General features: G+C 34.4%; 1 protein-coding gene across 1 annotated transcript; it reads right to left on the bottom strand.

The window, feature by feature from the left end:
• Positions 1-7,030: 7,030 nt before the first annotated feature.
• LOC113753687 (pectinesterase) lies at positions 7,031-9,417 on the bottom strand. Its single transcript, XM_027297910.1, has 2 exons — positions 8,489-9,417; positions 7,031-7,870 (listed from the first exon to the last, which is right to left on the bottom strand). The coding sequence occupies exons 1-2, from the start codon at positions 9,375-9,377 to the stop codon at positions 7,179-7,181; spliced, it is 1,581 nt and encodes a 526-aa protein (XP_027153711.1). The 5' UTR covers positions 9,378-9,417; the 3' UTR covers positions 7,031-7,178.
• Between the last annotated feature and the right edge of the window lie 4,355 nt (positions 9,418-13,772).

Below are 13,772 nucleotides of genomic sequence, written 5' to 3'. Positions count from 1 at the left end.
TATAATTTGTTCTTTTACCCTATCTTCCGCATTGATTTTACTTTAAAAATTGTATATACAGTCGAGCAAATCTACTTGAATTCTTTCTGCTATCTTTTTTTTTAAGGTGTATTACTCATTTGAAAAATTAATGTGGGTCGTCAAATTCCTTCAGATTTAAAAGTAACTCAGGCAGGGTATCGGTATGCATAATGAATTATTGCATAACGTCTGTTTGGTACAAGCCAAAGTTTTCAACTTTGCGACCATATTGATGATGACAATGATGTCCTTGAATTCTTCTCCATTGGAATTAGAATCCTTCTGGAGACCATGGCATTTGTCATCAAGTTCGGAAAGAACAAGCGCCTGCACTTTTTGCTCCTCCACCAAACGCTATGAATAGGGAAGGTGTTGGAGGAATGTAAACCCAACTTTAGTCATGCGTGGAGATGGTTTCAGAAAATACTGGTATGGTAATGGAAAAGGAACAAAAGGTAAACTCTTTTAATCATCCAAAACGGTAGGGGAAGAAAGAACTGTTTTTCTATCATAAAATTCGAAGATTTGAAGAAAAAAAAAAAAAAAAAAGAGTTTTCTTTTAAGAAAATAGTTCGGAAGACAAATGAGCTGGGGCCAAAAACAAAAAAAAATCAAGATTTCAGGAAAAATATAAAACACTCCACACAGAATCAAAGAAAAGATACTTGGGACCCTCGAAAGTTTTAGTTACCCGTATTTTGAAATGCATCAAAAAATTCCAATCTTTATTCTTTTTTTCATAATTAAGTATGACATTATCTGCATACAATAATGCAATGCAAAGGGTATCTGAATAATCAAGTCTTATCCCAAACTTATTTTACAGGAAACCGAAGGCAACATGATTAACATTCCCAGGTAACTAACTATTGAGATAGTAAGTGTATTATGACATCAATCTGTATGGTTCTTTTGGCTCTGGTTTCCGATCAGTATGGTATTGGCTCAGGATCAAATATTAGTCCAAGTAACTATTGAGATAGTATCATGACATCAATCTTGAGTTAGCCAGATTGAAGGGGTCCATTGTCTTGGGTGGAGTGAAAGCTCTGCTTCACTTGTTGCAGCATTGTTGAATGCTCAAATTTTCCCAATGTCGGGGCCAACTGAACTCCAATTTATAACTTGTTGGTCACACCACATCAGCGATGGAAGCAGCATCTTATATGGATAAACACTAAAGTGCATACTTTTGTCGTACGAATTAGAGAACAAATTAAAGGGTCAATTCCCTAATCTCTCGTCCATAGATTACTTTTCACGGGGTCGAAATCCAGTTCTCATTGCTCCATTTCAAGTGGTCCTTGTATGGGGTCACGTGAACGTTTGGATCACTGCTATTAAGCAATCCACAAGAATAGTTTCGCATTGCAACCCCTTCAACAAAGATGTTAATTACAAGAAAACAAAACCTTAATGGGGCAAAAAAAAAAAAAAAAAGAAAAAGAAAGAAAGATAGATGCTGCAAAACATTTCGTCCATCAGCTGACCCAATATAAAAAACCAGAACGGACCCAATAATTCAGAAGATGCTTCTACCTTTTTTTTTGTTTTGGAAGGGTTGGGGGGGGGGGGGGGTGGTGGCTCTTTCTTTTTCCATTCATTTCTTTTCAGACGAAGACGAAAAAGAGACTCGATGACTGTGAAAAGCTACCCCAAAGACCACGAGAGCCCCTTAGGATAGTCCTAACCTGGAATTAGGCCAGCCATGCTTTGGAGGCTAAGTCAGTGTTTATCTGACTTTGATACCTCTTATAGGCATATATCCCCAATTGAGCAAAAGCCAAATACCATTTTATGCAACTCCGATTTCATACGTTTCTTCCCTACATGGAGTAACTATCATCTTTTTCATTTCTTTTCCTTGCTCTTTTAGTCCTATAGATAAGATCCATGCCTTTTCATCTTGTTAGATCCACACTTGTAAGACCATTGAGCTTACGCTATGAATCGAAGGCAATTATTGAAATTTGGTCCACTAATTAAGCGAGGTAGTTAGGCGATTGAGTGTGGTTGTTTGATAGCTGAGCTTGATCCATCAAAATAATTTTGATGTAGCTTGATCCAAAAAGCTTAATTTTTACCATACTAGTACTAAATTTTATTGGTACTAATTGAGTGAAGCATGTTGATGATTTTTCTTTTTGTTAGGACCACCCAGTTAGGTTTCATCATTAGAGTGGAAACAAATACCGGAGAAAAATTGCTGTTACTTGGTTTGACAAGTCAAACCATTACTACGTTAGAGGTTGTTTAGATTGCATTAGTTTAGAAGAATTTGTGAAAAAAAAAATTGCTATTCTACTTTTTGAGATGTGGCATAGTCAAAGACAAAATCTAGGGGGTTATCTTCTCCCCTTAAAATTTTGAAAATTTTAGAAAACTCCTATATAGTTTAAGCCATTTACTCTCCAAAAAATTTCAATAACTTTATATGCACATATATATATTTCATCCCTTTTAAATTTAAATTTTTGGTCCTATTCCTGGATATATGAGATAAATAGATAGTTAAGTAATGTGATGTGGAAATATTACTTAAGAACTCGAAAATTCTCCCGAACAAATGACAATCCAAAAGCTCTTATTCCTTATTCTTTAAAAACTCAAAATTTTCTCCACAAAAGATGACAATCCAAACAAGCTCTTATTCCTTATTCTACTCTACAAATTGGTTCGTCCAACCCATTTTTTACGCGGAAGAAATTAATCAGAAAAAAAGGACTTTATCAAATCTTTTGAATTGCTTTTAATGAAAATTAATCTTTTGAATTCTACGTAATGAAATTTTACGTGATCGGTGTGCTCAAAAGGAGAAATGGAAGGAAGATGTGATGCAACTTAAAAGAGCGCTTGTGGAGAAGATTTTACTTCCTACAACAACATTAAGATGTCTTTTGAATGACATATATAAATCTATAAGGCAAACACAATCTCACCATCACCATATTATTGTGCTTTTCCATGAAAAGAAAAGCAGTTAGACATATTTATCTAATTGATGTATACACACTCCAATTGACGTAATACTTTAGCTTTTTCCTATTGTTCTTCATTACTTGAGAGCCACTACTGTTTTTACTCATTTAATTCCATTTATTTTGGTGAATGATGGAAGCCATATTATCATTTGCTAACAGAGACAGTCATATTTGCGTCTAAAAACAAGGATATGACATTTTTAGTCAATTTCCAGCTACGAGAAACACACTTTCAAATTCTAACCACCTCTCCTTATCAAATTTCTCGATCTAATCAAGAGATGGAAACATAAAGTTTGCGCTTTTAGCAAAAAAGCTAAACGTATAGCCAATAGGATCAAGGAAATACATGACAATGAGGTACTAATCAATTGCGACTTAAGCAAGAATGAATGGTGGAAATTTTTTGGACTGTCATTTGAGAAGGGATGATATCATCTTCATTTTCCTGCCCATTATCCTCGAAATCCAGAAATCATCCATAGCTTCATCTATCACATATACATCCATGCATAATTATGCATATACATGTTTAGTTTTGCATGCATAATTCATTATGCATGTCTGTATTAAGTCATCATGCAAACCTTTTTTTACGTCTTACTTTTGAGGAAAATCTAGCTTATTAATTATAGAGAAGATAAGGAACTATTATGTAGAAGTTTGATTAACTAAATCCCAATCTATTCTTTTACATCTTTGTTAAGATAATAGCAAGATCAAATGAACTAAGATATAATTAAACAATAGCAAGATCAAATGAACTAAGATATAAATAGATGAGAGTTCACTCACACAGTTGGAAGTTTGGAAGGAACAGATTAGTCGTTTACAGTTAGATTGTTGAAGGTTTAGACCATTGCTGATCAATTCTTAGATGGTTCAAGAGTAAATTGAACTCATATATTTTCTCCCTTTACATTTCCATAAAAGGATAAAAATTAAGAGGAGGAATTTACCAAATGACGGTGTGAGGACATGCGAAGTACGGGAAAGTGTAAGGAAGAGGACGACTGAACATTTTGTCAATTCTCTTATAATCAATATTCCATGATATATGACCATCGAAATCAATTGTCAGCAATGACCAATCCAATACACAATTTGCAATTTCTCTTACCCCACAATCGTTCTTTTTTGTTAGGATAGATACATCTAAGTCATAATCCACTACTGGCTTTCAAACAAGCATTATCTCGTTTCAATTTGGATTTTACATTCTGAAACTACAAAAGCTGGAAAATTCCAGGAAATTGATGGTCCAACAAAAACTGGAGAAATAATAAGAGAATTAATTCCCATCTGACTATTCTTGTCTATGTTTTCTCCATATTATGTTTTCAGAGGATGTGTGAAATGAACTTTTATTTCTCTTAATTTGCGATGGCGTAGTTTGTTTAGACAAAATATGAAAGTGATTTGCTAAATATGTCCTAACTAACAAAAAGTATACACTTAACTATTTGATAGCACCTTAAGTAATAGACCAGTAGGTCAGAATAATGTATGGCTTACATTCGAAGATAGAGGCTTGTCATTCTGTTTCTGTTCATTTTTTTTTTCAAACAGAAATAAATGTTTGCAGGACTAAGTTTCTTTTTCATAATTTTTTTTATGAAACCATGACTTCCCGATAATTTGTAGACCTATGATTTATGTGCTAATATTTTGGATTATTAATTACATGGAAATGTTATTAAAGCTTGTCATCTTGAAGACAAGGTTAAGTTGGAAGGAATTATTCTGCTATTAAATGCGGATTAGGATGCAGGGATGATATGTTCACCCGTAGCCCAAATAAATAAAGGGTGATATTATCAACAAAGATCAACCTTGTTCAAGACAGACTCACAAGCTAGACACATGTGTAAGTGAATCGGCATGTGAAAAAAAATAATTAACTGCATATATAATTTCATCAAAATATTTATTTCACAACGAGATCTCAAATACAGCATGCAAAAAGTATAGATATGTAGTTTCATCAGAGCCTAGTATAAATTTAAATAAAGGAAAGAGTTGCATGAACAATATATCTCTACAGAACATCCAACAAATTGTACAGCTAGCGTATGTAGAAAAAGACATAACATTAATGATGAATGGTGTTGTCTACATATCTTGGCATTTACGCTTTAAGCCTTTGTCAAGATGAAGAATTGATCAATTCTATTCTTCAGTGCCAGTGTGCACTTTTGTATATATAGCTCATAGTACCTTTATCCTTTAGTCATTGGACCTTTGTCCATGTATTATATATTTTGGGCATCATTAACACAATCATCCTTTTGACCAAAAAAATAAAAAAAAAAGAGTATGTTTACAATTATATATAATTTTATTCATAATATAAACGCCAGATATTTCTTTTATTCGAGTCTCACGAATAAAAAACTATATACACCTTATAATTTGCTACATACAATTTTAAGAACTGCCATTTTAAGACAAATCTAACTTAGAAATCATTTAGGGTAGAGTTGGATTTGATGGTGAGATGAAAGAAACTGTAAGTTGGAGGTTCGCTTCTACCTAAAAAACAGAAAAAAAGAAGAAGGGAACCCATAAATTATCTCTTAAACAATAATAGTTGCAATCGTTGGTGCCATTGTCTTGAATATAAATCAACTGCAGTCATTGTTTGTTAGCATGTGCTGCACCTTGACTGCTTGTTCGATGAGACTGCGATATGGAAAAATACGTCGTGTGGTGACTTTTATGGGCTCCATTATGTGGTTCTCCCTTTCACCCTTTACTTGACGTCAAAGTTATTTAGCCAATGAGTTTCCTTGGCCTTGATTTTGTTACTAAAAAGACGTAAAATAACTTTTGTTTCCTTGGCAATTAAAAGTGTAAGTAATTATTTGACAAATCTTTCAGGTCGTAACTTAATAAGAACAAGTCCAATTGGTACTCCTAGCTACAGTGTCGCTCCACATAACACGTTTATTGACTAATGCCTTGTCGAAAACTTGCTGAGGAGAAGCTGCGCCAGTCACTTTCCAGGAGTCTCGTCTTTAATTACTTTTTGTTTTGTTATTTTTTGCTTTGTTTTTTCCCCATTAATTTGGAACAATAATGATAAAAAATAATTGCATCTAATTAAGTTGAACTAATTCATTCAGGGCCACACAAATTATAATTTCCAAATTACAGAAAACTAGTGTTTTTAAAAAAATACAAAATATTGACGGGACTGGATTACATCTTGAAATGTTCCTGAACTTTCCATGCATGCAGTGAATATTTCTTGAACTCTTAACAAGACAGGCTAAGGCATATTTCACTGGAAACCCCGTTAATCTTGTTAATAATCAAACGTCTTTATTCAGAACCATATGTGTCCAAAATACACACAGGATAAAAGTTTAATCCTTCGAGTTACAAATTTTAAATAAAATCAAACTATTTAGAAGCACATAAATAATCAATCATTCACTTGTCTGAAAATTGTCTATTTATGACATGGTAAAATATTTGGTGAATTTTGGACGCTTAATTTTGGTGCCAGGCCAGTAGAAGAAGTCACAAGACAGAGAAACAAGAAAAAATGGAGACTCTACAATAAAATAGAGTTCTTTTGGATTAGGGTCAGTCTGCGCATTTTTAAAGTTAGTTTGGATTAGATTCAGTGTGCTATTCACGAAAATCACAGTTTTACGTAAAAGAAGAAAAAAAAAATGGAGACTGAGAATAGTCAATACTTTCTTTTAAGATGCCCAGTGTTCACTGGCATAGACGAATGCAAGTCCCGAATGATAGATTAATAATTTTCTCATGGCTGGCTTTTAAGATTTAAAGTCAACTCACAAAAATTTGGATGATTACTGGTTGAACTGTTGCCTTTCTTTTATAATGCTATGGTTGCTCTCCTGATAGGTTTTTGTTATTGTGGGCACAGTCTTTGTTTATGTCCCATTCAGCACATCATATATCCACAATGATAATGAAACAAATTAAGCAAAAGTTGCAATTTTATTTGTTGATTTTCATTCTATGTTACAAGGAGCCTTTGGCACACCATCTATACAGCTAAACCAGAGCAAACTTATACTATTGACAATTGCATGAAATCGATATGCTAGTCTAGTAATCTTGTTCTTGATAAATTGACAATGACAATACCTTTCAGTATTAGCTTAATGAAAAAAGGAATAGACGTGACTTTAGTTTATTTTACAGGCCTGATGTGAAAGGCACTCCAGTTCCTGGAATCCATGAATTTCCGGCCAAGAAGTTTCCGACAGAAAATTTTCCAGCTTCTGCAGGACTTGTTAAAATATGAAATCCCCCCCATTTTACCCTTCCGCCAGTTGCTGCACCAGGTCCAGAGTTCATATACTCAGCATAGTAAAGTGTACTTAGAGCAAAGTTGCCACTCCATGGAAGCCAACCTGCTGGATCAATCACGTTATCTATGGAAGTTGTCATGATTACAGTCCTTGAATACTTTTGCCATGGCCTTCCAAGATAACTCTTGATTGAACCCTGAACTGATATCAAGTCTGAAGCTGCAGTGATTCGTGAGTTATGGATAATTATTCCAGTATTTTCATTAGGATCAGTTCTTGCTTGGGCTGTGAGAGTGTTCATTTGATTACCTAGTGGCCTTCTTAGGTTAAAATTGCAGTTTTGAAAGACAACTATTGCATCTCCAAAGACGAAGTCTTGGGTTCCATACACATCGCAATCGCGATAGAATTGGCGTTGGGCATACACATAGAGGGTATCTTGATAGCCTTTGAAGCTGCATCTATAGAAAACTGACAAGTCTGACCCTGAGCGCAGAGCAACTGCTTGGTGTTTTTGAGGTCCAGCCGTATTTTCAAATGTCATATCTCGAGCAATGAATCCACTTCCAGTAATAGCTGTGGAGAAAGTGTATACATTAAGTATATTATTGTTTCATAATGAGATGTCAGTTATTTCCTCGAAGGATAAACTAGTGTGAAAATTATGATAAAAGTAGAGTAGGGTATATATAATATAATAAGATGTCAATTATCTCTTTGAATGAAGAACAATTGCAGAAGTTCTCTGCTGTTGACATTTGCAACAAAAGATAACTTAAGTTAATGCTCAAGTTGACTACAAAAATATTTGTTAATATTGGGTTTTGACACCAGAGCGTAATGACTTGGATTGGTTGTCTCGTGAGTTGAGACGAAAATATTGTGCATGGATGTTTGACAAGTTACTTTTCATGCTATATGGAAATTGCTGAGTTCCAAACGTTCAATTGTAACTGGAAGAGGATTAGAAGAATCCTCCAATGAAATAAAAAGGAGAAGAAATAGTGACTTAAATGTTGATTTTTATGTCAATCATCTTAATGGAAAAGAGGAAAAGGTTAATGAATGTGACAAATAGAAGTCTACGTGGAACAATGACTGATGTAGTGATTTTTTGTTGATTGAATGTTTAAATTTGTTATTTTTGAGTTTCAGTGGGACCTTGAATGATGAAAATCTTTATGATGAACTCACCGAATGTTGCTGATCGAAAAGTTGTTGAGCCATCTTGAACATTTTTGTTGCCTGTAACAACTGTAGCATCGATTCCATCTCCTATGAACATTATATTCTTCATGGTTACCACGACATTTTCTTTGTAAATGCCTTTTTTAACGTATATAACAACTCTGCCACCCTTCCCCTTTGCAGCAGCCAAAGCTTCAGCAATGGTTTTGTAGTTGCCAGAACCATCTTGGGCTACAGTGATATCAGCTTTTGTTGGTCCACCGGATGATTGAAGAAGCTTACGATCACCAACAGAAAGCCATTCTGGGAAGCCATTAGAACTCAGCAATCGCCTGCCTTTGATTTGTTGAGTGCTGGAATGTGCAGCAGCTGCTGATAAAGCAGCCTTGTTGATGGCAAGTGAATTGCTAAGGTGCTTTGAGAAGGTGCTGTTCACAAGAAATGGGAAGGATTGCAAATTTGAAGACAATTGGAAATCAAGAAAGCCATTTTGGCAGGTTTGATGATTTGCAATAGCAGCGCTTAACCATGTTTGAGCATCATCCAATTTGGTAGGATTGGCAGAAGTAATAGCACGATTGAGGTTATCAATGCTATCTTCATAGAGTTCTACACAATCAGCCCAAGCAGACTTGCCTAGCTGATTGAGAGAACTCAAATCCATGGTTGAGAGGAGCTTTTGGACATATTGAGCCTGGGAGAGAGTGAACTTAAGGGCAGCATCACGAACATTGAAGGAAGTTTGAGGTGACATTGTGTTAATTGAGAGAGAATTGCACAGGTCTGGATAGGGGGTTTGGCTACAAAAGGATGATGATGTTGCAGCATTTGCCACCCCAAATGATGCAACAAAAATATGAAAACTAAAGAGCGCAAAGATAGCTAGCTTATCCATGCAAAATCAATTTTTTGCTTGCTATGAACTATTAATTGGTATCTTTGGATGATGATTGTGTAAAGGATGCCTAAATGAGGTCCTTTATATAGGCAAAAACTTGGCTGGTTGAGGGGCACACAAAAGTGATTTGCATGTAAAAAAGTAATTTACGTATTTCAAGATTTTTCAACACGCTTAAGTTTATGAAAATGCCACGGCCATGCAAAATGATACCTACTTTAATTAGCAGTGGAGAATCTTAGGGGTTTTATGTTTGTTTTTGAATGAAAATCTTGGGTTTTGCAGGAAGCGGCTAAGCCACGCCAATTGATTGTGAAACCACGTCGTTATAATTGTGCTGGTTTCTCAACGTGTGGATGGGGTTTTAGGAAATGAAAATGAAGTTTCATTTTAATCCAAGTGAAAGAAATGTTTGAAAAGTATAAATATACATCCCACCAATGTCAATTTACTAAAATTTAAGTTTTTTGACCCCTAAAAATGATGCTTCCGTGCACATATACGGATCACAAAGAAACAAGAATATAGAAACCATTCCAATTTTCAAACATGTGATGTCAAACATATGCATCATAGCCATTACATTTTCAGACATCCATATGTATGTATGCATTATATACACATATTATATTATGCATATTTACCTAGACCACACATACAAGAATAGACTCGTGAATGTTACATTAGCTGGCCTTAATTTGAAAACGATGCAAAGTGGCCTTTTTAGTTAGCTTAGGTGAAGTGATATGCACTGTTTGGTAAATAGGTTTTGCAAGTGAGTTCTTCTTCTGCCACTTGGTAAGATATGGATGGATTAATGCAATGGCTTTGTAAGTTATGCCAAATGTCCAATATATGTCAAATCATGGTTTTGCTGGTTTTAGAACTTGAGACCTTTTTTGGAATTTACGTTTGACGATTTGGTATAGCATTCTAGAACATGCCTGTAGAGCAATTGAGAGAAAAGTAATTAGTTGGAAGAACCTTAAACACAAAAAAGTTTAAAGCTGGAGTTTCACAGACAACTGTTCATAGATATTAAAAGTTCAGGTTTTAATTGTCTTGAATAGTACATGTAAGTCGGTTATCAATTTCCGGGAAAGTTTCACGAAAGTTTCACAAAAGTATCTATACCTTTGTATGATCACCTGTTTATAAATATCAAATTTCCATCTTATGGTAGTCTATCAGTCATCAAACACAAAATAAAGTATTAAAGTTATGTATGGTTCTAGTAGCAGATATTGTTAACTCAATTGAAAAAGTGCTAAAAGGCACGTATGGTTGACGTCGAATGCCAACACAAGTTGGCAAGGATAACTCATTTTTTTCACAAAATATTATGTGTCCGAATTGCGCTATTTATGTAAGGGCTGTTTTAGTAGACGATTTGTAAGGACTCTGTAAGCGAGCTATGATTCCGGATAAGTCATTTTTTCATAAAAGGTCATGTGTTCGAATTCCAGTAAGGACTATATTGATGGACAATTTGTAAGAATTTCTGTAAATAACCTATAATTTCGGAAACACGTCCTTACCTGTGGTGATAATCGGAACTGAACCAATTCAAACTAAATATTCACAAAAAAAAAAATGGTTGACATAGAACAATCTTAAAATTATCCATGATTGTAATAGTAATCAAGATCCAAATTTATACTTCTAGAGAAGGATGAATGACATTTCAACACTCTTCTTCTCTTGCAATTCTAGATCACACATCTCGATCATGTTGGATATTACTAACACGCCATTACATGCAGTACTCCCGTGACCTTATTAAATAGCAAGGACCATGCTACATAAACAGATCGATCTTCTGATTTATTTGACTTGGGATTTCTCACTTGTATCCAATTCTTGGCTTCTTTTTGTTTTGGTTAAAAGATAAAAAGAAAGAAAGAAAGAAAAGGAAACAGACTAACACATAATTTGGTCCATCACAAAATATGGAAACTCGCTGTGTAACATAATATGATTAATATATACTTGACCTAATAAATGAATATGGATAAAACCTAATCTCCTGATACCCCCAAATTTGCTCCTGTTCTCAACGCCTACTTGCAGTGTAGAAACGGGAAATATAGGTGTCGTACTTAGCAAACTTTTTGAACGGGCTTAGGTTCAGCCCGCAGACTTTATAGTAGAGTGGGGCTTTGTCTGACTCCAAATATGATTTAGTTAGAGCTGCAATAACTCCAAGAATTGACCCAAATGATGGACCAAAGTTACAAAGGAGACAAAGAATTGTAAAAAGTAAAAGATTGACCCAAATATTCCGGATAAACAATAAATTGCTCCTGACTACAGCCCTTTGCCAGTTGTTCGTTCAATTTCCAACTTCGTCCATCCGAGGAAACAAAGCAAAACTAGTAGACAAAGCTCATTGGTTTTGTGGTGAGTTGCCATGTGAAGTTCTCAAAGTTTATGGTCGTGATAATGATTTTTTTTTGGGGTAAATCATAATAGTTTCTTATTATTTCTTTATTTCTCTAATTTTATGTATATTTTTCTAAAACAGGGAAAGTCTTCCTCAAAAAAAAAAAAAAGAATGAAAGAAAGAAAGAAATTTGATTCCCTAGACTTAGTTTAGGATTGATGTAAATGGATAATATGACGTGTTCATTCCAGCATCTTTTGAATTCAAAGGAAAATCCTACCAGTTAATCACCAACATTTGACTTTTAGAATGCAAAAAATGATTTCTAATTGCCAAACTTTGATTTAAATATACATTTTTTTCCCCTTTTGTGGGATCTTCTGAGACTCTTGCAATATCTCTTAAGCCAATCCACTTAAATAGGGAGTCCTTTTTTTCCAAACTATGATAACTACAATTCAAGATTAATACACTAAACCATACATCAAAGACGTTAATTAGGTTGGTGAAGACAAAAGTTAAAATAATGGCAAGGAATAACCCATTGGCACAAAACAAAAAGAGGAAAAAAAACACATAAGAACATGACAAGTCAGAGAATTTGAATTTGAGATTTCCATTAAGAACATGAATTCAGAGTATGTCCGCTTCTTTAAGTATTGACCACAAAAAAACCCATATCATAGCGTCTTAATTAATTACTTATAATTATCGATTGTATGTAGACATTTAAGCAACTGTTGAAGCAGATTGCATGCAATTGTAGATTGCGTCATTGCTTGACGTGGATACATTCATTATTCCAAATTTTGTTCCAAGGGCAGATGGAGGGTTGCCATCTCCAGCATTAGAATATTAGTATGTACATAAATTGAGAGGCTGTGAAGGCTCTTTGCCTCCAAGGACTGCTTTGCACCACTGGTTTTTTACTTCAATGTCCACCTCAGTCTGGATACACGCATTCCTTTCGTATATCTGTGCTTGATCAGTATCCTTAGACAGTATCTCCCTACAAATTGAAATTTAATCAATGAATAGACTAATAATATGTGTTTTTTTTTTAATTTCTATTAGGGCACAGGACTTTATACACCAAAAGCAAGTCTACTACAAAATATTTTTTTTTTTTTCACAAGAGAGGCGTGAGATTTAAGAAATGAAGAGAAAAAAAATAGAATTTGAATTCAGAACTTTTAAGTTTTAGAATCTTAACCCTAACCAGTAAACCAACCATTCATCGACTATTGTAATATTGTATGCCCTTTTTGAGAACAAAACTACACTTGTACTTGAAAAAAAAAACTTGAAAACCATCTTTTATTCTATAAGTCCCCAGTGCACAGAAGAGAAGGATACTTTAAAATATTAATCTTGTATTATTTACTAGATGAGAATAGAAGGATCCTTAAAATATTAATCTTGTATTATTGACTAGATGATGATGATGATGATGAGCTGTAGTCAAGGTATGATTAAGAAACACAGTAATGTGGCGGCCTTATCACTTCATATTTGGGATGCAAATCCGAGTAATAGGCAGACTAATGCCCAGGTCGTCACCCAACCCCCCCAAATTCCAGTCCCAACTCCCTATCCTCCAGAAAGGAGAAACCCGTCTTTCTCTTGCTTGAAAAGTAAATACTAAAACTTTGGCTATCAGAAACAAATCTTTGACTACTTCCAAAGCAAATGCTTAGTTTTTCCTACAACAATTCTTTGACGTCGGCTATCTGTAGTTTCTCCTGACTTCCTCCAATTGATATGCTTTCAGCATGCATGGTACCAAAACAGAAGGGGGAAAATTGCTTAAATAAGAAGAAATCGACATGTTTGTATCGAGAGTAATTTGAAAACATTTCTTATGTTAAATCATAAACACATTTAGTAGTCTTTTTTCTTTTTTAACATCTTTTAATCTACCTTTTTATTTTACATACTTCACATCAGAGAAAACTGATACAATATTAGATTTTTAAAATTCTTTCCAAATAATATTCAACCTTCATCTC

This window comes from Coffea eugenioides, chromosome 11 (assembly GCF_003713205.1).
Source record: "Coffea eugenioides isolate CCC68of chromosome 11, Ceug_1.0, whole genome shotgun sequence".
NCBI lineage: Eukaryota > Viridiplantae > Streptophyta > Magnoliopsida > Gentianales > Rubiaceae > Coffea > Coffea eugenioides.
This window is presented reverse-complemented; position numbering and strand designations above follow the sequence as displayed.

Coding starts and splice junctions, on each gene's coding strand:
- LOC113753687 (XM_027297910.1), bottom strand. CDS start 9,377: ATGGATAAGCTAGCTATCTTTGCGCTCTTTAGTTTTCATATTTTTGTT. Junction 7,871..8,488: donor TTTTCGATCAGCAACATTCG/GTGAGTTCATCA, acceptor CTTTCTCCACAG/CTATTACTGGAAGTGGATTC.